We start from the raw sequence: 24,814 nt of genomic DNA on the forward strand, positions 1-24,814 counted from the left end.
TTGTTTTTTTAAGGAAAATTCTCTATCTTTCGTTTAAAAGATGCGTGTCCTTTAATCAAAAAAATAGGGAAGCAGGAAAGCAAACTAACAAGGAAGATAAGTCACAAAGTCCGGATGCAGATTACAAAGTCCAAGGGACAATTTTAGGAATCTTACATGACGTATATATCGAAATCGCAGCACAGCAGTTGTTGTGTAGTTCCGGGTTTGCTGAACTCAAGACGACGGGGTAAGCTAGATTCTTTACCTCAATCATTTTATGTAGATAGAGCAATGCTAATGCATGGAAACATTTCTTAAAACTTAGCTGGGTACAAAAGAGAACGGTTAGCTTCTTCGAGTGATAAGATTTTGGAGAGAGTCTCCCAATTTTGATCATCAACATCAACTGTAATCGTTTCTTAAAATGAATTCATTTACCCCCCGTAATGCGAGGTATATATCCAGATATGACTAAGTGAACGGAACGTTTGATGTAGGATACATACTAGCCTTAAGTTCTATTTCAAATGTCAATCTTGGCTACAATCTTTCCGGCGTAAGTTTGCTCGTAATGAGTTAAATTGTGCGTGACCGAGTTGATCAACTTCAAGGCGTCGGTAGATGTTGCACCTTGAAAAATAAAAGCATAGCTTTTATGGTACATGACATTTATAGAAGGGAAGAAAATATGAACGCTTTATTGTTATCATGAAGTCAAAGTGGTTTACTTTAACACGATTATTACGCGAATTGCGCGAACCATTCACTATTATGACTTAATGGGGGAGTTGCCAGTAATCGGATCCCTTGAGGTAAACTTTCACAGAACGTTACAATGATGTAGACGTTGTGACACGGAAAAAAAGATCTTTTCATTTTTGCTGAAGATATTCACTGGATGATAACACAAGGCAACCCGATTCATTGAAATGTTTGAAAATTCAGTAGAAAATATTGAGGTAGGATGGATACAACAGTGATAGTTCGCCTTTGCATCGACAGGCTCAACGAGATTTATTTCCTCTAACACAATGGAAAAAAATAGTGTGTGAGTGAGAGACATTTTAATAAGCGTGAATTAAGACGAGCTCATGAATACTTTTTCTCTCTTTTGACGTTATGGTTAGTTGTTTAGGAATTTTATAGTTTATATGAACTTTATAAATTTTTGATACTTCACCAAAGAGATCGAAAGCTCAGAATTCTACTCTTAACGGCGTGGTGTCCAAAATTTATAAAGTTCATGCAGCAGATTTTTTTTCTGATTTTTCTCATGCTGAAGATTGCTTCTAGTTCGCAAGAACTAATGCTCTCGAGAGTTAAGGCATAACTGAGCATAAACGAAAACTCTTTCTATATTCTATGTTCTCTGAGCCGCTAATTTGTGTTAACTCTTAAACCGTTAAGAATGACAAGCATTTAGTTTCTCCCTACAGTATCGCCCTAAATCAAACATTAAGGTCACGAGAATGACGGAAATGAGCACTAACCGAAAAAGCTTTAGATTGTTAAACCACAGGCGGCCCAAGCTCACGTCTCGAGAAAAAGCCAACGATGAATTCATGAACGCGTCACGCGTTGTGTGACTCAGTGTTAAGTTACGGGAGGAACCGTTGAAATTTTGAACACGTTATAAGGAATACTATGGGGAACGACATATGGTCGATTTACAACGATAAATATTTATTTATATTCTACACCCGCACGAGTGCGATGCGAGTAGACTCGGCATCATCCCTTTTCAGATTTATTAAAAATAAAGGTTATCAGGCATGGAAAGGCTGCTAAGGCTATAATGTATTGAGTTTGTTAAGGCACTTGACAAATTAAAAAGGCTTGTCGTGAATTTTTTTTTTCCAACTAACAAAAAATGCTGCCGAAGAGTGAAATGCAGCTCAAGTCATAGAGATTAAAGTGAGGGCGAATCTATCATTAACTAACCTCTTCTTCTGTAATCACATAGCTTATTTGGAATATTTTACAGTTAATTTTCCTGGGTTTTTTCGTTCTAAGAAGACATATCTAAGGATTTTGTTGAAAGACAATCAAAATTGATTTTTGAGTTCCGATCGCAAAGTGTTATGCTCTATTTCAGGATGCTTACATGATGCAATCATCGAGATCGCCTCCTTAGTAGTTCGCTGTTTTCCGGTTTCGCTTCAAGCGGAGGTTAGACGTTAGTACGGTATGTAAAGATATGATGCTCTAGCGCTGTTATTAATTTAGACAGGGAGCTTTGAACGTCTGAAAACGTTTCTTAAAACTCAGGAGGGTACAGTGGTGAACTGTTGACTGCGATTAGTTTCAAAGTTAAGAAGGAAAGAAAGTTTTAAAAGGTAATTATCATTATCGGCTACTGTGTAATTTTCAACTTTGAATGAATGAATTCAACATTTTTTTTTGGGGCACTGGGGTAGGACAGGTTGGACCTCAGCCTACCACGGGGACATGGACGACCCCGCCCACCAGAGTCTGGGGTGACACCTTTGGCAAGTGTTTACAGCCCCGCAGCCACCCCTGCTAGGGTTACAGCACAGGGCAGGTAGAGCTCGCTAGCCTGGAAAGGCAGTTTACCTAGGGGAAGGAAAACCCTTATCCCAAACCTCTGCTGCCTTGCGGCTATATCCACACATGGAAAAGGCTTCAGGAGTAAACCTCGAGGAAAAATCCGGAGTTGGAGTCCCTAAGGCAGCTCGAAGTTGAATTCAACCCGTGCTGGCAGCTCCTGCGACGGCACTGGTCCCAAATTGTAACGACCTTGTTGTTCCTTTGGCCCCATCAGTGACGTGGAGAGGGGGAACATGTTACATGGGCAACAGCTTGTTCTCCATAAAACACTGCCCAGGCTAGCATCCGCCTACACTACACACCAACACACCTCGCACTACACCTGGAGAGGACACTCCAGCTACGCCCATGGCGTAGACACAACACGGAGAATGGCAGTTTACCGGTGATAAGCTACTGCTCGATTGGCGTAGAGTGAAGCGCCAGGGGTCGTTCTCGTCGGTGGGAGGGATCTTCGAATCCCACTGGACAGCTACCGCCCGCCTCAAGCTGGGCAGCCCCCAGTCAATAAGGTGCTGTCCCGCCACGGTTTGCTTTCTTCATTGGGTGCATGGAGATTAGGAGATATCCAACAGGCAGACTGCAAACTTTGCACCAGGCAATAACAAAAATCATCAAAAGAAACCAGTCCTGAAACTAGGCTGCTGGAACGTTAGAACAATGCTGACGGGCCTCTCAGAAGACCTTCAGGACGTCAGCGACTCCAGGAAAACAGCCATCATTAACGACGAACTTAGGAGGCTTAATGTGGACATTGCCACCTTACAAGAAACACGACTTGCAGACTCTGGAAGACTGAAGGAGAAAGACTACACCTTCTTCTGGCAGGGGAAAAGCCCCAATGTACCGCGTCAGCATGGGGTGGGCTTTGCAGTGAAGAACAACCTGCTGAACATGGTAAAGCCAGGCAACAGCGGCTCAGAGCGACTCCTCACTCTCTGCCTGAACACCACGGCAGGCCCTGTAACTCTCGTCAGCGTGTATGCTCCAACACTCTCTGCTACACCTGAAATTAAAGACGAGTTTTATGATCAGCTCACAGCCACGATCAGCAACATCCCAAACAAAGAACAACTTATCCTTCTGGGCGACTTCAACGCCAGAGTAGGAGCTGATCAAAGATCATGGCCTTCTTGCCTTGGAAAGTTTGGCATAGGCAAGATGAACGACAATGGCCAGAGACTGCTCGAGCTATGCACCTATCACAAACTCTGCATAGCCAACTCTTTTTTCAAGACCAAACCTCAGCACAAGGTCTCTTGGAGACACCCGCGCTCAAAGCAGTGGCATCAGCTGGACCTTATCCTTGTCAGACGAACCGCTATTAAGAACGTCCTCCACACACGCTCTTACCACAGCGCGGACTGTGACACAGACCACTCCTTGGTGTGTTGCAAGGTCAGGCTCCATCCGAAAAGGTTCCACCGTGGCAAGAAGAAAGGGAGCCCTCGTATTGATGTCATTAAGTTGAGCCAGCCTGATCTTAAAGAGCAATTTGCTGAGAGGTTTGAGAATCATCTAGCAACATTACAGTCAGGGGACTCCGCAACTGAGAAGTGGACCACCTTACGGGATACTATGCACCGCACTGCCTTGGCCACCTTTGGAAAAAGTACCTCGAAATCGCATGACTGGTTCAAAGCTAAATCCGCTGTGATGACCCCCATCATAGAAGCAAAGCGTGCCGCTCTAACGGAATACAAGCGATTACCCAGCGAGAAAAATCTTCAGATTCTCCGAGCTATAAGGAACAAAGTCAAACACACTGCAAGACGCTGTGCCAACGACTACTGGACCGAACTCAGCGAAGCCATCCAGACTGTAGCAATTACTGGGAACATAAGAGGGATGTATGAAGGCATCAAAACATCAATAGGTCCAATCCAGAACAAGACAGCTTCCCTTAAATCCACCTCAGGGGAAGCCATCACAGACAAGGGACAACAGATGGAGAGATGGGTGGAACACTACTCTGATCTCTATTCAAGACAGAATGTAGTAACATCATCAGCCCTTGATGCCATAAAATGCTTACCTGTAATGGAAGAGCTTGACAACGAACCCACTAATGACGAACTCAGCAAGGCTATCAACAGCTTGGCCTCAAGGAAAGCTCCAGGCAGTGACGGGATCCCCCCTGACCTGATCAAACACTGCAAGACTACACTATTACAGCCTTTACATAATGTCCTATGTGCGTGCTGGAAAGAAGGGGCCGTACCACAAGACATGAGGGATGCTAAGATCGTTACCCTCTACAAAAACAAGGGAGATCGCAGTGACTGCAACAACTACAGGGGCATCTCCTTACTCAGCGTTGTGGGCAAAGTCTTTGCTCGGGTTATTTTGGTAAGACTTCAGAAACTGGCTGAACGTATCTATCCAGAGTCACAGTGCGGCTTTCGAGCAGAAAGATCAACGATAGACATGGTATTCTCCCTCCGCCAGCTTCAGGAGAAATGCAGAGAGCAGCAGATGCCTTTGTACATTGCCTTCATCGATCTGACCAAGGCGTTTGATCTTGTAAGCAGAGAGGGTCTCTTCAGAATTCTATCTAAAATTGGCTGCCCCCCTAAACTACACAGCCTGATTGAGTCCTTCCATGCCAACATGCAGGGGACTGTGCAGTTCAACGGCAGAACCTCTGAGTCATTCAACATCAACAGCGGTGTCAAACAGGGCTGCGTACTTGCCCCAACCCTTTTCGGAATCTTCTTTGCCTTCCTTCTGAAACATGCATTTGGCGCATCGAAAGAAGGGATCTACCTGCATACAAGATCAGATGGCAGGCTTTTCAATCTTGCCCGTCTCCGAGCAAAGACCAAAGTGCGTGAAGCCCTGATAAGAGACATGCTATTTGCTGACGATGCAGCAGTAGCCTGCCATACTCAGCAAGCACTTCAGTCACTCATGGACCATTTCTCTCAGGCCTGCAAAGACTTTGGGCTTACCATCAGCCTGAAAAAGACTAAAGTCCTGGAACAAGGAACAGAAACACCACCATCCGTTACCATCGACGATTACGAGCTCGAAGTGGTCCATCATTTTACGTATCTAGGCTCCACTGTCACTGACAATCTCTCCTTAGACTTCGAGCTCGACCAGAGAATTGGAAAGGCGGCTGCCACACTTGCACGCCTCACTACACGTGTGTGGTCCAACCCCATGCTCACAGAGAAGACCAAGATGGCAGTATACAGCGCTTGTGTCATCAGTACACTGCTATATGGCAGCGAGACATGGACGATGTACGCCAGACAAGAAAAACGCCTGAACACCTTCCACATGAGAAGCCTCCGCCGCATCCTGGGAATTTCGTGGCAAGACAAAGTCCCAAACACAGAGGTCTTGTCTCGTGCGGGCCTGCCAAGCATGTCAACCTTACTCAGGCAACGTAGACTCCGCTGGCTGGGCCACGTTCATCGCATGCCAGACGGCCGCATCCCCAAAGACTTACTGTATGGTGAACTAGCCACTGGAAGTAGACGCAGAGGACGCCCACAGCTGCGATACCGAGATGCTTTGAAGCGTGACATGAAGGCTGTAGGAATTGACACAGAGACCTGGGAAAATCTCGCAGCTGATCGGTCACAATGGAGAGGAGCCGTTACGAGGCACCTCAAAACAGGAGAAGAGAAGCTGACACAAGCTGCCACAAGGAGGCGGACCCGCAGAAAACTTCGTATCAGCAATGTCCAACAAACAGCATACACGTGCAGCACTTGCGGCAGGGACTGCCATTCACGCATTGGCCTTCACAGTCATAGTCGCAGATGCTCCAGCCAAACACACAATTAGGATGCTATACCCATGGTCGACCCTGACCGATGGAGGCCTACAATGCATTTATTTTCCCCAAAGTGCGAGATATATGACCAGAAATTGCTATTTAAACGCAAAAATCGACGTGATTTTCGTTATAAGCTTCAGTTTAGTTTCAAACGTCGAAGGTGGCTACAAAACGAATTTTTTAATTGCGATTTCCTTCGTAATGATTTTAATTTGGTTCATTGCATTAATAATTTATCAGTCTATGTGTATGAAGTTCTTTAAATGAATATGACTCTGAAAGTGAAAAACCCTTTTCATGCACATGATATTCATGCGAAGAAAATAACGATATTACATAAGGACATGACAGTGTTTTTATTGGAACAAAACTGTTAAAAATTCAATTGTCTTTCTCTTTCCCCCCTTGGACGAAGTAACAACCTGAGTAATATACGACCACGGCTTGTTGTTGTGTGCGAGCACTCGATATTGTAGGATCTTTCGTTACTTGTGGTGTCCCGTTAGTTTCAAGTTAATACATGTAATTGATGTGGAGGGCAGACACCAAGAGGCAATGTAATCCAATATTATAACATTTATTTGAATGGACCTTCAAGTGTTGTAACACGGAAATTGTATGCATATCTTGTATGAGCTTTCGATGTCATACTCAAATTTCCTAAATCTGTTCGATCATTGTGGTCTTTCCTCCTCAGTTAAGTTGGGTTTTAATTTCTTTTCCTCTACACGTGACTTAAAAGATTTTAAGCGAAAATATGAGCGCTGTGATATGACACCTGACAGCGGGTGTCATGGGGTTCACTGTTGACCGTAAAAAAGCAAAAAAATTTAACCGTTAGGCGTAAAAATTGACACATTTTAACTAATACTTGTAAAACAAGTTAACAGGAAATTTTTTTCGGAAATAAATTAAAAGTGAGCTGTAAAAGCCATCACCCCAGTTAGACCCGTCTGGATACGTTGTATGCTAGGTAAGAGTATATGGATAAAACGTTGTGCGAAGGGTACTCTGACTCACGCCCTCCTTCCTCAACCCCCTTCTCCCCTCCCCTCCTTTCCGCCTGGAGGAGACGGGTCCGCGGTATCACACGAGAAATTGCGTTTTCAGAGAGATAAGCGTAACACTTATATACTGATTTTCCTTTCATTTGTTACAAAGTAAGGTGTCTTTATCTTCGCTAATTCGTGTTCTCACCAAAGTTTTCGCTTCAAAATACTTTCTCAATTAATAAAAACTAATCCAGTCAGTTAGAGTAGTACGATTGGCCATTCGCCTTACTTGAAAGGAATAAGAGGCGCCTTGGGGGACAACTGCGATGAAAAAACGAAAGTGGCTACCTTTGACATTTGTTTGCACTTATTGCATGAATAGACGAATGCACTCACCATCCCAGCGAATGCATGAGGCACTGCCGCTTGCGGCTAAATGTATCAACTTCTACCATGGAATTATAACTATAAATTGCTGAAAATTATGTGTTATTGACCAAGCGTGAGTAATGGATATTGGCAGTGTTCTTTCACTGCCTTTTTATGGACCGAGACGAAGTCGGGGTCCATAAAAATGCTAAAAAAGAAGGAGGTGATATCCAGCCATATCACCGATCAAACCTGGTCAATGAAGGATTTATTAATAAAGCAAAACGATTATCGCTTTATTAAGAATTGGGACTGGTTTATTTTTATTTACGAAACTTACATGTCCAAGTAATTTTTTTCTTGTGTAGGATCAAAGCGGTCAATCCCTAGCAGGGCCCACCTTGCCAGCGATATAATAATTCCCTTTCTTGTACAGGATAAACCAACTGTGACTCTTTACCTCTTTGCTCACTGTGATATAGGTTCACTGCAGACCCTCAGTGGTAGTGATAATGGACAACATGGATGAGATATCTTGGGCTCTCTTCATTGGCATTGCAGTGGCATCCGTTTTGCTTCAGACATGTCGTTACAAAAAGGCTATCGAGATATTCACCGAGTGCTTGGTTCTTTTAAAGCAGTGTAAAATGGAAAAGTTAAATGCTTTTTCTGCCTTAGTCTTTCACAGGTTGTTTGACCTTTACTGTCTTATTGGTGATACCAAGAATGCGATTAAAAATGGAGAAGAGGCAATCCGTATACATCTTCAAAATAGTCATTTCTCAGTTGAATCGCGCATCTGTGTTGGAAAGCTCCTCTGCCGTCTGGAGCCTTTGTTCCTCTTCCCTAAAGCCAAGGACTACTTTGGAAAGGAACTTGAAATCTGGATTAAAACTGGTAATAAAAAGGAACTTGGAGTGATACTCATGCAAATTGGCAGACTACATGGAAGATTGGAAGAATACAATCAGGCTAAAGATTTTTATGAAAAGGCAGTGGCAACTTTAAAGGAGGCCGGTGATCAAGCTTTGATAAAGCTAGGGGAAGCCTTAAATGATCTTGGAAAATACTATGAAATTCTTCGAGACTTCCAAAACGCAAAACGTGTGCAACATGAAGCCCTCGAGGTATGTAAATATACTGGGAATTTGTACGACGAAATCATGATTTACCGGAATTTCGGTGACATCCACACATCTCTTGAAGAATTTGACGATGCAGAAGAATGTTACATGAGGGCACTGTCTATAAGTAAACAGCTGGGCAACAAAAGAGGAGAAGCCTTCACGTATAATGGCTTAAGAGCTTTTTATCATAGTAAAAACGACTTTGCGATGGCTGAAACGTGCGCTAGGAAGGCACTCGAGCTTTACGCGGAAATCGGTGTCAAGGAAGAGGAAGGTACTTTAAATGCTGAACTTGGAAACCTGTGCCACGTTCGCGGAAAATACGAAGAGGCATTAGAATTCCACCGGCAATCTTTGGCTATTTACAAGAAAATTGGTGATAGAATAGGAGAAGGACAACAATACAGTAATCTCGGTTCTGTATATATGTCAATGGGTGATCTCTATAAGGCAAAGCAATATTTTGAGCAGGCATTGAAAATCCACAAGGAAACGAATCTCATTCTAGGCCAAGCAATAGACTACGGCAATCTTGCAGCTGTCTATCAACTTCTTGGTGATGATGCCAGAGCACAAGAGTACGGTAAAAAGGCACTAGATTTAAAGAGTGGAACCGGCTTGCAAGATACCATACCGTCCGAGTACCATCACTTGGGAATTTCCTGTAAGAATCGTGGAGAATATGTGCAAGCCAAAGAACATTTTGAGAAGAGTCGAAAGATAGCAAGAGAGGTTGGTCAAAGAAGTATGGAGGGATCAATTTTATCCGATTTAGCCGAATTGGAGTCTATCACTGGCGAGTCTGAGAAAGCAAAAACGTATTTCAAAGAAGCATTGCAAATCTTCAGAGACGTCGGAGACATCGCTCAGGAAGCGTCGCAGCTCATTAATCTTGGGACTGTCTATCAGTTGGAAGGCGACTTACCAACGGCGGCAAGTTGCCTTGAAAGGTCATTGGACATCGTCAAACGAATTGGAAGCAAAGATAAAGAAAGTGTTGTTCTGGGAGCACTTGGAGACCTGTATTGTTCGCAAGGCGAATATGAAAGGGCGACAAATCTTTACCAACAAGGACTAAGCCTAGCGAAAGAAACTGACGGGAAAAGAGTGGAAGCGAAAATGCACAATTCCTTGGGGGGTTGTTACGTCTATAAAAAGGATATGAAAAAAGCGATGATGTTTTTCAAACAGGCACTTTCGTGTTACGAAATGATGGAAGACCTTCGAGGCATTAGCATTTGCTGCTGTAATATAGCATGCGTTTATCATTTGACTTTAGATCTTGAAAAATTTTGGTGGTATCTGGAAAGAAGTATTAAGGCTCTTGAGGAGACACAGAAGTCAATCGGAGAAAGCGAGTATTACAAGATAGGCTTTGCTGACAAACACGATGGACCTTATCAAGTAATGGTTATCACATTGATCAGACTGAAAAATTTTGATCTCGCTTTGTCAGTTGTGGAGCTTGTACGGGCCAGATCACTTGCGGAGTTGATGGTTGAAAGATATTCCGCACCACCTTTGCCTAACTTGGATTCCAGCCAATTGGCTTATTTGCATCATACTGCCAGAGATAAGAATAAGTCCTGCCTATCATTCTATTTTGTACAAGGACATCTTCTTTTCTGTTGGATTTTAAAGGCTAACCGGGAAACGATGCTTAAAGCGGTCAAAACAGATGATTTTCTTGAAAACATTAGACATCAAGGTTCACAGTCGACCCAAGACTGGGTAGAGAATCTTGCAAATCAGTGTTACAGACAGTTTTCACTTTTGCCAGGCGAACAGTGTGAAGATCGTTCGCTGTTTCTGCGAGGTGAAGATTTTGACAGAAGATCCCCAGCCGAGCCTCAAGAAAGCCCAAAATTTGAACACAGCCAAAACAACTGCCACGTCAAGGAGAAGAATGAAGGAAGTTCAAATGAAGAACCACCCCTCAAAGTGTTGTATAAAGTCATCGTCGCTCCTGTGGCTGATCTTCTGAAAGGATCTGAGATAATTGTCGTCCCTGATCGTTCGTTATTCAGAGTTCCATTTTCTGCGTTGATGAACGAGAGAGGAGAATTTCTGGCAGAAAAGTTCAGGATTCGGTACACCCCATCTTTGACGATTCTCAAGCTGATCCAAGACAGTCCTGCAGATTATCACAGCGGAACTGGTGTTCTTATAGTTGGCGATCCTGATGTTGGTACTGTCACGCACCAGGGAAGTGAGTTAACATTTAGTCCATTACCGTGTGCTAGAAAAGAAGTTGATATGATTGGAAAGATTCTTAATGTTAAACCCTTAACTGGTAAAGAAGCTACCAAGGAAGCGGTCCTACAGAATATAAACTCTGTAAGTCTCATTCACATTGCTGCACATGGTGAAGAAGAGAGAGGTAATATCGCATTAGCTCCATCCAACCGAGAGAGGGATGACTTTCTGTTGACAATGGCCGACATCTCAGCAGTCAGATTGCGAGCCAAACTGGTGGTGCTCAGTTGCTGTCACAGTGGAAAAGGACATATCAAAGCTGAGGGAGTTGTTGGCATAGCTCGAGCCTTCTTAGGATCTGGCGCTCGCTCAGTGTTGGCGTCTCTCTGGGCTGTGGAAGACGAAGCAACAATGGAGTTCATGAAGCAATTCTACCAGCACTTGGTGAATGGAAAGAGTGCGAGTGAATCTCTTCATGAAAGTATGAAATGGATGAGAGAGAACCCAGACTACTCGGAAGTGAGAAAATGGGCACCATTCGTGTTGATTGGAGACGATGTGTCATTCCAATTCGCCAAGTGAATGCAAGTCCCGGGATGTGAGTACGATGCAGTGATACAAATTTAAGTAAAAAAAAATAATAACGCAATTTAGAAGTACGTCTGGCACACTACAACATGTAACGAAGCAAGCGTGTTTTTCAGTGACGGAATCAGCTCACAATTTTTCTTTTTGTTCAACAGTGTGAGAGAATTCTTCATAACTGGAGGAAAAAGGACCAGGTGTATCAATCCAATAAACTGTGAAAGATGTCGCTGTCATGAAGGGATTCTGAGTGGAAATACAAGAGCAGCTAATACCTTCATTTTATTGGACTTTTAATTTGTAGTGTTAAATTATTATAAGTTTTACTAAACGTGTCAATCATTTGAGAAAATCTCTGTAGTATGCTCAAAGGTGCGAGGACGAAGACAGCCTCAAAGAAAATGCACTTCGAGTCGAAAGAGGAGACAAATAAGAAAATAATTCATCACATAAACTGCAGTATTACACAAGGATTTTTAGCCCTGAGAAAAGCCGTAACAACACACGTCAAAAAAATTACGATAATTTTTTACTTTTACGCCAATCAGCTGCTGACACGTCACTCGCATTCGCGCCACTCGGTTAGGTTGATAAATGAATGGCAAAGCCTTCACTCTTCGCGATCCATAGTTGTTTGTCGAAATTTTCTTGGATTATGGCTGCTAAAACACTGAAATATCCGTATCGCTTATAGACAAAGACGTTTAAAATTTCCCAGAAGGTGAAAGTTGAGTAAACAGTGGCTTTGGTAGTGGCATTTCTCACGGCTGAAAACGGAAATCGACAACTGGAACATTTGCCATAAGCCGATTTTGTCGCCAAGGAAAAAGTCATTAACTGACAATTTTGTAAATAGAATGTTACTTTCATTGTTTGTTTTTGTAATGATTCAAGCAATTTATTCATCTTGAGCCGTATCGCCAACGCACTTTACGATTTTTCGGAGACTTTGTATCCTATTTTTTCATTCAATAAATTCGACTTTCTTAAGCCCTTAGCTCTGACGAAGGGCCAACGCTCCAAACGTCAGCTTTGAAAGTCTTAAAGGGCTCTTCTTTATAAAGTAAACAAATTAACACATGGGCGTGCGTAGATATGAAATTTCTCCTCGATAGCTCGCGAGTCGAATACTTCAAGAGGAATTTCATATCTACGCGCGCCCATGTATTAATTTCCACAAAATCATTGTAATTGAGTGAGTGTGAATTGAAATACTGATTTGAAAAGCTTTATTTCTTTAAAATGCTACTGTCATGGTTACTATACCTCATGTGTCAAACAAGAAAGGTACAATTTTAATTGATTAAATTAATTATTTAAATTGTTTGATTGTTCATCATCAAAAACTAAAACTTAAAAAATTGTGCTGAAATGAAAACCACAAGCCTAAATTGCAATCCAAGTAAATCATCCCAATCCTTAACAATCCTGTCGCTCCTTAATCTATTCCTAGCTTTAATCCCAAGAAGTCACTTCTATAATCTTCTGCAGGCACACAAACAAATAATTTCAATTTACTCCCCCAGGGTATCCTACCATAACGCTGAGGTTGTAGCTTCCACTGACATACTGCACCAATCAGGAATACCTTAGCTGTAAAAAAAATAAACTGTTAAAGGTAATCAGATATTTCGTCGAAATATTATGGGTCAGCACAAGATTTCTTTTGTATCATTTGATCTCAATTGCTATGGCTTCAGTTCCTCTGATGTCGAAATCTTAACCCTTTAACTCCTATGAGTGATTAGCATCCTATTTCTCCTTACTCTAGCACTGCTGAATCATACAGTAAGGTTATGAGAACAATACAAATGATCACCAACTTAAGAAGGCCTTGATTGTGAGAAAAATTCTCCTTGTCAGCACCTTAGGAAATGTGTAGAAAAAAGTATGGAGAATATACAAACTGATGTTAGGGTTTAAAGGGTTAAACCAGTATGTCAAGCAAGAAATGAAAAGAGGCTGTATTAAGCTAAGCCTTAACTGATTACATAGTTGGTCCTTTCTTGTTTATCAAAATTAGGAAAAGGAACCGAAACTTTCACAGAACGTTACTTCTGTGCAAGGAAACCTCCAAGAGATGCTCCAAATATATGGACCAAAAAGAGGGGAAAATTTATCAAATCAATACAACAATTACTTTTTAAGATACCCTAAAAAATCTCTTGTAGCTAAGTGCAGTAACAAGCTCATGTGAATTAACATAAACCCTTTAGGGTGAAAATTTATAATTTTAAAGTGATGAGGGTAACTGCTTCATAAGGGGCAGCAGAGACTTACTTATGCCTTTACACCACTTATTGAACCCAAATTTTTTTACATGCCAGAGGAAGAGAGAGAGACCTTTCTGCATTTACTAGGTGGTTCTCAAAGTTGACTTTTATGGTTGTACAAGTACCATCTAACTGGATTAATCCTTTACCCTCTCCTGGATAACTCTAGTGGTAATCATTACCAAAACACAAAATTTTATTTGCAAAACATGTGATTTTGCAGTCCTCTTTCTGTATCCTTTTTGTTCTCTCTGAGATATATACACCAACCTAGTCTAGTTTCAGGTAGCCCACAAGTCATCTGAAGCCTTCAGTCCATTCACCATATGTCCAATACATAGGATATTCTACCTGGAAACATAAAATAAGATTTAGGACTTGGCAAATTTTAAATGATATTTTAGGCAAAGAGCTTTTATCATAATATGACTAATAGTCTGAGTCAAGTCAGAGTCACTTGACTCTAATGATTACTTCTGCTAAGGTTGTGGAAATACCAGACACAAACCACTGACAACAGCTCTTCTCGGGACTACCCTCACCCAGACAATCAAATAATATGATCGAATATTACCCATGGTTTCAAACCTGTTCCTGTATAAAACTATGATAACTAAAAGGGAAACAGCTCTTAAGAAGATACCCATTGGACTTGTGATTTGAACCTTTAAACCCTGATATTAGCATGCATATTCTCAATACTGTTCTCTACAATTTCCTAAGATACTGACAAGGAGAATTTGTGTAGCAATCCAGAGGTTCTTTAGTTGCTGATTATTTCTTTTATTCTTGTGACTTAATGTGTAATTCACAGAAGATATTAACCCTTCAACTCCCAGAACAAATTTGTAATTCTCCTTACTGTCGACCATACAATTCTTATAATGTTAGTTCAGAGAATTTAGTATTGCATCACCTTATTATACCCCAATTAATTTTTTCTCATCACTTATCTGGTTGATGTTGTTCTGATATTGTAAGGAGAAATTCTGTCTTAGTCATTCAAGGGAGTTAAAGGGTTAAAGAGATGTGAGGAAAAACTAGGCGCTACTGTCTCTCAGGGGATGAAAAAATTATTACAGGTTTGTCCAATATTAGGTTAAAGAGGAAAAATATTGCTAATTTAGGTATAGTGTATGGTGTACTCAATACAGGATAACTACTTTCTTTGAAGTAAAATGGTCATAGTAGATGCCCATTGTGCAATACTCATGTAATCTGTATCAAAATCCTCATGAAAGTTATAAAGACAAAAGTACTAGCCATCCTCTGTTGTCATTAAGTGTTTCTTAGAAGAACTGATGAGAGATTTAAGAAACTGGGAGGGTGCCTATTTTTTCTTTTCATCATAAAACACATATAAAACACAATTCATCTATTTGCCATGACAAAGGATAACCCCTTAAAACATCAGCTTTAAAACCTCTTTACAGTGGCCAATTTTATTGTCATTATCAAATCAGTTAATAAAACGAGATTATCTTTTTATACCTCCTACTGACACAGCACCACAGTTTCTTGAAAATTTATCCCTTATTTCATTTGCCTATTGTATTTATTCTAAGGCAGTGCTTATTTGAGGGGAAGTGTTAATAGTGAATGATTTATTTAAATTATGAAACTTACAGATATCACCCTGTAACCAAGACTTAAGAGAGTAAGAATTTGCAGGGAATAGACAAGCAAGGGGACACCATACATGACTAGAGCCTGTGTCATATATCAACCACTCTTTTTCATCATCATTATCAACAACAATCTGTAAATGAAAAAAAACTATACTGCAAATCAAATTTTTTATTAGCAGTGCAGAATAATGAAGAGTGGTTCCCTTGAACTTTTGATTTCTCAAAGAAGAACCATACATGTATTCACACAACTGCAGATTGACCATGAAAATTGGGTGCTATGCCTGAGAAGTTGTTGTATAGATTCACTTGAATGTTCAGAATTGAGAAAAGTTAAAAAAAAAAAAACAAACAAACAAAAAAAAACATAATGAATAAAAGGGTAAGTTTCTAAAGAAACTGTGGTGCTGCATCGGTGGGAGAGTATAGCAGGTAATTTAGTGTTAACAACTGGGTTGAAAACGTAAATTAGCCACCGTAAAGGGTAAAAAAGCTGACGTTTCGAGCGTTAGCCCTTCGTCAGAGTGAAAAAAAAACAGCCATCAATTTTAATTGGAAATAAATTAATTTGATTTCTTCTCTTGTAAGGGAAGATACCCAAATTTACTTCAACCCACAACATTAATGAAATAAATAGGAGATTGGAGGGTTTGTTCTGTACAAAGTAGACAAAAAAAAACCCAAGAGAGAAGACATCTACATTGGATGAAGAAAGTCAGGACTGAGAACCTACAGAGAGGACATTTCCCATTACTAATGGAAGGTTTGATAGGGAAGATTAGAAAACTGATTTTTTTTAAGTTGAAGAAGACATCCCTTGTACAATTAACTCTTTAACTGTTAAGATCTGACTGTCAATTCTACCCTCTAGCTACTACACATTTCCTTGTAAAATTGGTTGCAAAAATTTGGTGTTCAATCAAGGTAATAAATTGTACCTGATGAGTTAGCGTATTCTCACAACCTGTTTGCTGTATAATGTATGGATACTATAGGAAGAAGTTACATTGTAATTACTTCTGGGAGTTAAAGGGTTAAATTAAGTAAGATGTAGCTTGCACATGTAGGGAGTAGTAATCTATGCAAAATAATAAGCCAACTGAAGTAGTCTATGATGCAAGTAATTGTTTGGTTCTGCTCTATACAGTGAACAATTTATTATACGGTCACCGAGAAGAGATTCAGAAAATTTTTACAAGTGGGAGAAAATATTCACAATGTGGAAAGAAAAGTTCATCCATTGAAGAAAAAAACTTGTCTTGAGCAATCAATGCATGTGAGACCTCGAGTAATCAAAGTTGGACCGATCATGCTGGCGCGAGCATTGCACGAGAAATGTGCAAGATCCAATAACAGATTAATAACGCGTATTTGAATCGTTGAAACGTTACATTTTGAATTTCAATATTCTGAGAAATAAACTTCGTGAAAATAGTATGGATGTGTAAAGCTTTTTTTTAACTTACCCGTCTCAAAGGGACAGAACTACGAAAGCTTATGTAGCCACCATCTTGATGAGAGCGACTTGATTCCAGAGCTCCTGAGTGTTTTTTTTGGGTGAAGAAGCGAGTGAAACAATCGAATTTGTCCAACCTAAGGCTTAAGGAGTAATTCCGTACAAAACTCCTTCATAGATACTCAGTAAATGAAGTTCCAGAGGCACCTGAGAGACTCACCGTGTTGACTATGGACTGGGACTAATGAAAATGAAAGTTCACTAAAATCGTACGAAAGAACTTTTTTTTTTTTTGAGGACAATTCTTAGTCTAACGTTTAAAAGCTACGTGTTCTTTACCAAAATAAAAATAGAGAAGCAGGAAAACAAAATAACAAGGAAGATAAATTTCCAAGTCCGTGTACAGATCACGATACAACTTTAGGAAGCTTACATGACATATATATCGAAATCGCTACATCTGTATTTGTTGGCTATATCCGGCTTTGCTGAACTCAAAGCTTCGAGGTAAGTGAGGTTTTACCAACTTTAGCATTGTACTTGTCGTGGATAGAGCGTTGCTAAACCTTTGAAAAATTTCTAAAAACTCAGCCTGATGTAGTGTTGAACCTTTAATTCTTATAGTGGTAAGATTTTAGGCAGAGCGGAGTAAGCCTATCAAGTACCCAAGAGCGACAACCCTAAACGTTAATTAGACACTGGACGCTCGCAACATTCGTTTAAATAAACACAGAGCGCCGAGCTAATGCAAAACTCGCAGATCGGTTGAAATCGTGACGTGTTCATCTATTTAAAAACGTATCTGATCGTGTAAATTGCAATTAGTAAATATTTTTCGACTGGCGGACACGGAGTTATTAAAAAACCTGTCCGGCTGCCAGACATCTAGCCACAGAGTCAATTAAAATGAATTATGTATCCTCAGGAAGGCAAGGTATTTAGCCAGATATAGTTTGCTATACGTAAAGTTCCACGAAGGTTACTCACTAGACTCGACTTTAGGTCCGTTTCAAATGTTGATCCCCTGGTTGCAAACTTTCCTGCGTAAATCTGTTCGTATTGAGTTAAATTATGCGTCACCGAGTTGATCAACACTTGTGCATTGGTAGATGTTGCAACTAATCAAATGGAAGGCATAGCTTTTATTTAAAATGATGTTCATGCATGAGAAGAAAATATGACGCTTAAGTGTTATCATCGAGTCAGACTTTAACACGAATACGCGAAACCATTCGCCTACATCATGAGACCCTGCAGTGAACTAGATAGTTCTACCTTTTTTATATGCTTGTACTTAATAGTGCTAAACTTTTCGTAATTTTTTTTCGATCAAAAGGCAGTGACAAGAAATACTGATAAACTGATATTAAAGCATCGATTTTCATGGATTTGAACCATGCTAGCAACAAAGCAAATCAGCGACGAAGGATCATTTTCTGATTTAATTTCATGCATGACTTGAACTTTCTCGAGCTTTCTTAGTCGACTTTGCATATAACATGTTCGGTTTTCCGTAAAACTACATAAGAGGGTTTCTCTTGTGTAGTAAAGCTAGAAATGGATAACTCGCTAAAATGGCTTCTTTTTAACACAGTAAGCGGTCAGATAACAAACTATGCTCAGTGGAAGTAAGGCGAGATATTTTTATTGAGAATTTGGCTGTATTTTTTTATTCCTAAGAGCGGTCGCAAATATTCCCATTCAAACTCTTATAATTTCGCCATGACTCTTATTTCGCAAGATGATCATCTCATAGCTGGAGCTTGGGCCGCCTGTGGGCTTTTAAGACTGAAAAATTCAGACAATTAGGAATGATTTGGTTTCCATAACCTTGGACTCTTCATTACTGTCTATCGCTTTGGATACAACTGATTTGGTAAAGATAATTCTTAACCCAAAAATGATTAATGTTCTAGTAAATTGCTTTTAAAAATAATTAAATGTCATATTTGCCTTAATATGGATTCCTTAGCTTCATTCAATTAATTTATATTCGCTTTTGATAGATTAATTGCTGAACAGTGAATGAGTGAAACAAAACACTTATGGAGAATGTAGAAAAGCTACTCCAGGCTCTTTTTATCGGCATCTCACTCGCGTCGGTTTTACTACAAACATGTCGATACAGAAAGGCTATCGAGTTGTTTACTGAATGCTTGGAGTTTCTGAATAAGCACGCTTCGAGTTGGGAAGCCGAAACATTAAAACGCCTCTCAGCACTAGTCTACTGCAGATTATCTCAGACTTATTTCCATATCGGAGACTCCAAGAATTGGTTTGAAAACAGAGAGAAGGCAAGCGCTCTGTATCCCCAGATGGGTGACGGGGAAAGTTCAGCTGAATGTTTCGCCAAACCTCGTGATGAGCACGTGCCTAAGACCTATGACTCTCCAGATAATGAGGAGGACCAAGAAATTAATAAAGATCCATTATCAGCCGGGAATTATAGAAACAAAATTAAGGAAGCAGGTGAACTTGACAGACTCAGTCACTTAGCTCCATCTCGTTTCGAGTACTCCGAACCCAGACGCCTTTCAGAGAGATTAGCTGAACTGTGTGGTGAGCTTGGGGACAGGGAGAAGGAGAAAACTGCATTTTTTAATCTCGGTGAGCTACATAAGTCACTTGAGGAATATGATCAGGCACAAACCTACTTTGAAAAGGCTTTGATTATAGCGGAGGAAGATGGGGACATCTACAGGCAAGGGGTGGCCATTGGTAAACTTGGGAATTTATGTAACTTTCGCGGTGACTATATTAAAGCAAAATGCTTGCATAAGAGGGCGCTCGAAATAAGTGTGAAAATCGGTGACAAGAAAGGAGAAATCATTGATTGCAGAGCCCTCTCTGGTGTTCTGCTCAATCTTGGTGAATTCACAGAGGCTCTAGACTGTTGCCGAAAGGCACTCAATCTCAGTGAAGAAATTGGTGACAGAAACGAAGAGGCCTCAGCATACAGTGATCTAGGTGATGTTCATAGAAAGTTGAAAGACTTTGAAATGGCAGAGCACTGCTACAAGAGAGCGATAGAAATGTATCAAGAAACTGGTGACTTGGAAAGTGAAGAAAGTGAATACAGTCGACTCGGAGATCTTTACCGTTTTCTATGTAAGTATGACCTTGCACTTAAAAGCCATGAACGAAGTCTTATCTTAACGAAGCAAATGGGTAATAAAAGGGGAGAAGATACGAAATACTGCAATCTTGGAGCTGTTTATAAAGATCTCGGAGATTACCTCATGGCTAAGGAATGCTGCGAACAGGCGCTTGCCATCAGCACAGAAGAAAATCACATAAGGGGGCAAGCCATTGACTACGGCAATCGAGGAACTATCCACCTGCATTTCGGTGAATACAAAACGGCTTACGAACTCCACCAAAAAGCACTAGAGATGAAAATTAAAATTGATTTCAAAGAAGGAATGCCTGCAGATTACCTTCATCTTGGTCATTGCTGTAAGCATCTTGGTGAGTATGCAAAAGCGAAGGAGTTTTGGCGTTTAGGACTTGATATCGCTAGGACTGTTGGCGACAGTCTGAATGAATCAAATATAATCGCTAGTTTGGCAAATGTGGAGCACACAATTGGCGAGTATGAAAGCGCAAAGGCCTATTATGAACAGGCGCTTCAAATCAGCCGAGAGGCTAGTGATCTCAAGCAACAGGCATCTCTGACCTGCAACCGAGGGGGACTACTTGCTCAGTCTCAAGGTGACGCAGATAAAGCCATGGCAGATCTTGAAAGATCCTTACAAACACTGAAACGAATTGGAGATAAATATGGAGAGAGCACTGCTTTGGCAAACCTTGGAATTCTTTATACTTCACTAGGTAAAAATCGCAAGGCGATCGAATACAACGAACAGGCTCTTGACATTGCAAAGGAAATTATTGACAAAAATGGGGAAATGGTCATCAACCACAACTTGGGACAGCTTTACATGTGTCAAAAAGAGTTTAAGAAAGCATCCGATTGTTTTAGTACTGCACTTTCAATCTCTCGAACGTCAAAAGACTTAATAGGAGAAAGCCGTGCCTTTTGCAATATAGCAATGCTGTCTTTGGCAAGAAACGATATACCAAAAGCTTTCTCGGCACTCTCAGCAAGCATAAAGCTGCTTGAAAAAGCGTCGGTTATACATGGAGAAAGAGAATCTTTTCAGATTAGCTTTGCACACCAACACAATGATCCTTATCGATTAATGGTTGTTGTCCTGCTTAAACTAGGAAATATTGATCAAGCTTTGTCCGTGTCGGAGCTTGGACGTGCAAGATCATTGGCTCAGCGAATGGAGACTCAATATTCCGCGAAACCTTTACCTGGTTTTGATCCTTTTCAATGGATAGATCATAAAAACGTTGTCCGGAAACGATCCTACACATGCCTGTCATTTTGTTTTTATGCCGGATATGTTTTTTACTGGATTTTAAAGGGTAACATGAAGACAACTTGCAAAGAGATGTCAGATAGTCAGCCTCAACACGACTCCTTTCAAGACAAGTTGAAGGACCTGGCGTATAAGTGCCACAGAGAATTTTCCCTTTTGCCAGGAGAACGATGCGAAGATCGCTATTTGGTCCTTGATGATAAACATTCTGAGGCTAGATCGCCAACTAAATCTGAAGGAAGCCCGGAGCCTCATCAAAGTCTCAATACTTGCAAAGTCGAGGAGAAGAATGAAGGCGGATCAGAGGAAGAACCGCCCCTCAAAGTGTTGTATAAAGTCACCATAGCTCCTGTGGCTGATCTTCTGGAAGGATCTGATGAAATAGTTGTTGTCCCTGATCGTTCACTATACATAGTTCCATTTTCTGCATTGATGAACGAGAAAGGAGAATTTGTGGCAGAAAAGTTCAGGATTCGGTATACTCCATCATTGACGACTCTCAAGCTGATCCAAGACAGTCCTGTAGATTATCACAGTGAAAGTGGTGTTCTCCTAGTTGGCGATCCTGATGTTGGTACTGTCACGCACCAGGGACGTGAATTGACATTTGACCCATTACCATGTGCTAGAAAAGAAGTTGAGATGATTGGAAGTATTCTTAACGTTCAACCCTTAACTGGTAAAGAAGCTGCTAAGGAAGCGGTACTACAGAAGATACACTCTGTAAGTCTCATTCACATTGCTGCACACGGTGAAGAAGAGAGAGGTAATATTGCACTAGCTCCATCCAACCGTGAGAGGGATGACTTTCTGTTGACAATGGCCGACATCTCAGCAGTCAGATTGCGAGCCAAACTGGTGGTGCTCAGTTGCTGTCACAGTGGTAAAGGAAACATCAAAGCTGAGGGAGTTGTTGGCATAGCTCGAGCCTTCTTAGGATCTGGCGCTCGTTCGGTGTTGGCGTCTCTCTGGGCTGTGGACGACGAAGCAACAATGGAGTTCATGAAGCAATTTTACCAGCATTTAGTGAATGGAAAGAGTGCGAGTGAATCTCTTCATGAAAGTATGAAATGGATGAGAGAGAACCCAGACTACTCGGAAGTGAGAAAATGGGCACCATTCGTGTTGATTGGAGATGATGTGACACTCCAATTCGCCAAGTGAATGTAAGTTCCGGGATGTAAATACGATGCTGTGATACAAAATTAAGTGAAAAATATAATAACGCAATTTAGAAGCATGTCTGGCACACTGCAACATGTGACGAAGCAAGCGTGTTTTTCAGTGACGGAATCAGCTTACAATTTGAGAGGTGAGAGGTGAGAGAGAATTCTTCATAACTGGGGGAGAAAGTACCAGGTGTCTCAACATAATAAACTGTGAAAGATGTCGCTGTTATGAAGGGACTCTGAGAGGAAATACAAGTTCAACTAATACCTTTATTTCATTAGACTTTTAATGTTGAAGTGTTTAATCATTATGAGTTTTACTACACGTGTCCTTCATTTGAGAAAATCTCAGTAGTATGCTCAGAGATACGAGGACGGAGACAGCTTCAAAGAAAATGCACTTTGAGTTGAAAAAGAAGACGAATAATAAATTAATTTATTACTTAAACTGTGGTATTATTCAAGGATTTCCAGCCCTGAGAAAAGGCGTAGCAACACACGTCAAAAAAATTACAATAGTTTTACTTTTTCGCCAATCATCTGTTGACACGTCACTCGCCTTTAGCGGAGCGGATTATGGCTGCTAAAACACTGAAAAATCTGTATCGCTTATAGACAATGACGTTCAAAGTTTCCCGAAAGGGGAAAGTTAAATAATCAGTGGCTTTGGTGGTGGCATTTCTCGCGGCTGAAAACAAAACTCGACAACTGGAAGATTTTGTCGCCGAGGAGTAAGTCATTAACTGACAATTTTGTAAATTGAATATTAGTTTGACTGTTTGTTTTTTTAATGATTCACGGAATTTTTCTTATCTTGAGCCTTATCGCCAACGCATTTTACAATTTCTCGGAGATTTTGGATTCCATTTTTTCTATTCTTTAATTAAGTCGACTTTCTTGTCCGTAAAGGGCTATTCTGGTTATGCAGTAAAAAAATTAATACATGGGCATGCGTAGAGATGAAATTTCTCTTCGAGTGTTTAACTCAACAACTTACAAGTGAGTGCATGCAGCTCACTCGTGAGCTATCGAGTCGAACACTTGAACAGAAATTCCATATCTACGCGAGCCCATGTATGATTCTTTACAAAACATTGTAAATAGGTGATTGTGAATTAAAATACTTATTTGAAAAGCTTAGTTTCTTTAAAATGCGACTGTCATGATTAATAAACCTTGTGTGTCAAACAAAAAAAAGAACTTCAAAAGTAATTCATTGTTCATCTTAAAACACTAAAAATTAATAATTGTGATGAAATGAAAACCATAGGCTTAAATTGTAATCCGAGTTAATCATCCCAATCCTTAACAATCCTGTCGCTCCTTAATCTATTCTTAGCTTTAATCCCAAGAGGTCACTCCTTTAATCTTCTACAGGGACACAAACAAACAATTTTCATTTACTCTCAGGGTATCCTACCATGACATCGGGGTTGATGTATTCACTGACATACTGTAACAATCGTGAATACCTTAGGAGAGAGGGAAATTAACTTTAAAAGGTAATCAGATATTTCATCGAAATGTTATGGGTCAGCGTAAGATTTCATTTGTATCATTTGATCGCAAATGCGATGGCTTTAGTTCCTCTGATGTCTAAAATCTTAATCCTTTCCTCCCTATGAGTGATTAGCATCCTATTTCTCCCTACACTAGCACTGTTGAATCATACAGTAAGGTTATGAGAACAGAAGAAATGATCACCAACTTAAGAAGCTCTTGATTGTCAGAAAAATTCTCCTTGTCAGCACCTTAGGAAATGTTTAGAAAACAGTATGGAGAATATACAAACTGATGTTAGGGTGTAAAGGGTTAAACCAATATGTCAAGCAGGAAATGAAAAGTGTCCGTGTTAAGCTAAGCCTTAACTGATTACATAGTTGGTCCTTTCTTGATTATCAAAATTAGGAAAAGGAACTGAAACTTTCACAGAACGTTACAAATGATATAGACGTTGTGACACGAGGAAAAATATATTTTCATTTCTACTGAAGATTTTCAATGGATGATGACACCAGGCAACCCGACCCACTCCCCCTTTATCCTCGAACATGAAATATGATGGCGGCGAATTCAAGAAATGCTTGAAAATTCAGTAGAAAATATGGAGGTAGGATGGATACAACAGTGATAGTTCGCCTTTGCATCGACAGGCTCAACGAGATTTATTTCCTCTAACACAATGAAAAAATAATGGTGTGTGGGTCAGAGATATTTTGATGAGCGTGAATTAAGACGACCTCAAGGATACTTTTCCTTTCTTTTAACGTTTTAGTTAGTTGTGTAGGAAT

The 24,814-nt window shown here is 40.5% G+C and overlaps 2 protein-coding genes and 1 long non-coding RNA gene across 8 annotated transcripts; 2 read left to right on the forward strand and 1 right to left on the reverse strand.

Annotated features, from left to right (window-relative positions):
• The first annotated feature begins 163 nt into the window (after positions 1 to 163).
• On the forward strand, positions 164 to 12,930 carry LOC113683417 (uncharacterized). Of its 5 annotated transcripts, none has more exons than XM_089205762.1 (4): positions 183 to 229; positions 2,078 to 2,167; positions 8,184 to 11,622; positions 11,768 to 12,930. In XM_089205762.1, the coding sequence occupies exon 3, from the start codon at positions 8,214 to 8,216 to the stop codon at positions 11,604 to 11,606; it is 3,393 nt and encodes a 1,130-aa protein (XP_089061888.1). In that variant the 5' UTR covers positions 183 to 229; positions 2,078 to 2,167; positions 8,184 to 8,213; the 3' UTR covers positions 11,607 to 11,622; positions 11,768 to 12,930. The 5 variants fall into 5 exon arrangements, with proteins under 5 accessions (XP_027056462.2, XP_089061888.1, XP_089061887.1 ...); XM_089205761.1 differs by having other exon boundaries at positions 190 to 229; positions 2,078 to 2,151; XM_089205764.1 differs by having other exon boundaries at positions 190 to 229; positions 2,078 to 2,151; positions 8,184 to 11,037; positions 11,768 to 11,951.
• Positions 12,822 to 17,178, reverse strand: LOC149047394 (uncharacterized). Its single transcript, XR_016186447.1, has 3 exons — positions 16,977 to 17,178; positions 14,153 to 14,233; positions 12,822 to 13,202 (listed from the first exon to the last, which is right to left on the reverse strand). It is a non-coding gene; the product is annotated as an uncharacterized LOC149047394 (long non-coding RNA).
• A 206-nt stretch (positions 17,179 to 17,384) lies between these two features.
• On the forward strand, positions 17,385 to 24,647 carry LOC149047395 (uncharacterized). 2 transcript variants are annotated; one of them, XR_016186446.1, is made up of 3 exons: positions 17,385 to 17,473; positions 23,934 to 24,025; positions 24,518 to 24,647. XR_016186446.1 is itself a non-coding variant. In XM_089205765.1 (2 exons), exon 2 carries the CDS (start codon positions 19,012 to 19,014, stop codon positions 22,516 to 22,518), a length of 3,507 nt encoding a protein of 1,168 aa, XP_089061891.1. In that variant the 5' UTR covers positions 17,419 to 17,473; positions 18,973 to 19,011; the 3' UTR covers positions 22,519 to 23,720. The 2 variants fall into 2 exon arrangements, 1 of the variants encoding a protein (XP_089061891.1); XM_089205765.1 differs by lacking the exons at positions 23,934 to 24,025; positions 24,518 to 24,647 and adding an exon at positions 18,973 to 23,720 and having other exon boundaries at positions 17,419 to 17,473.
• Positions 24,648 to 24,814: the final 167 nt, after the last annotated feature.

The sequence above is a fragment of the Pocillopora damicornis genome, chromosome 4, assembly GCF_964200805.1.
Source record: "Pocillopora damicornis chromosome 4, jaPocDami1.2, whole genome shotgun sequence".
In the NCBI taxonomy this organism is placed as follows: Eukaryota; Metazoa; Cnidaria; class Anthozoa; order Scleractinia; family Pocilloporidae; genus Pocillopora; species Pocillopora damicornis.

Bases quoted from the DNA above. Each gene is read 5' to 3' on its own strand.
- LOC113683417 (XM_027200661.2), top strand. From the start codon at position 8,214: ATGGACAACATGGATGAGATATCTTGGGCTCTCTTCATTGGCATTGCA.
- LOC149047395 (XM_089205765.1), top strand. From the start codon at position 19,012: ATGGAGAATGTAGAAAAGCTACTCCAGGCTCTTTTTATCGGCATCTCA.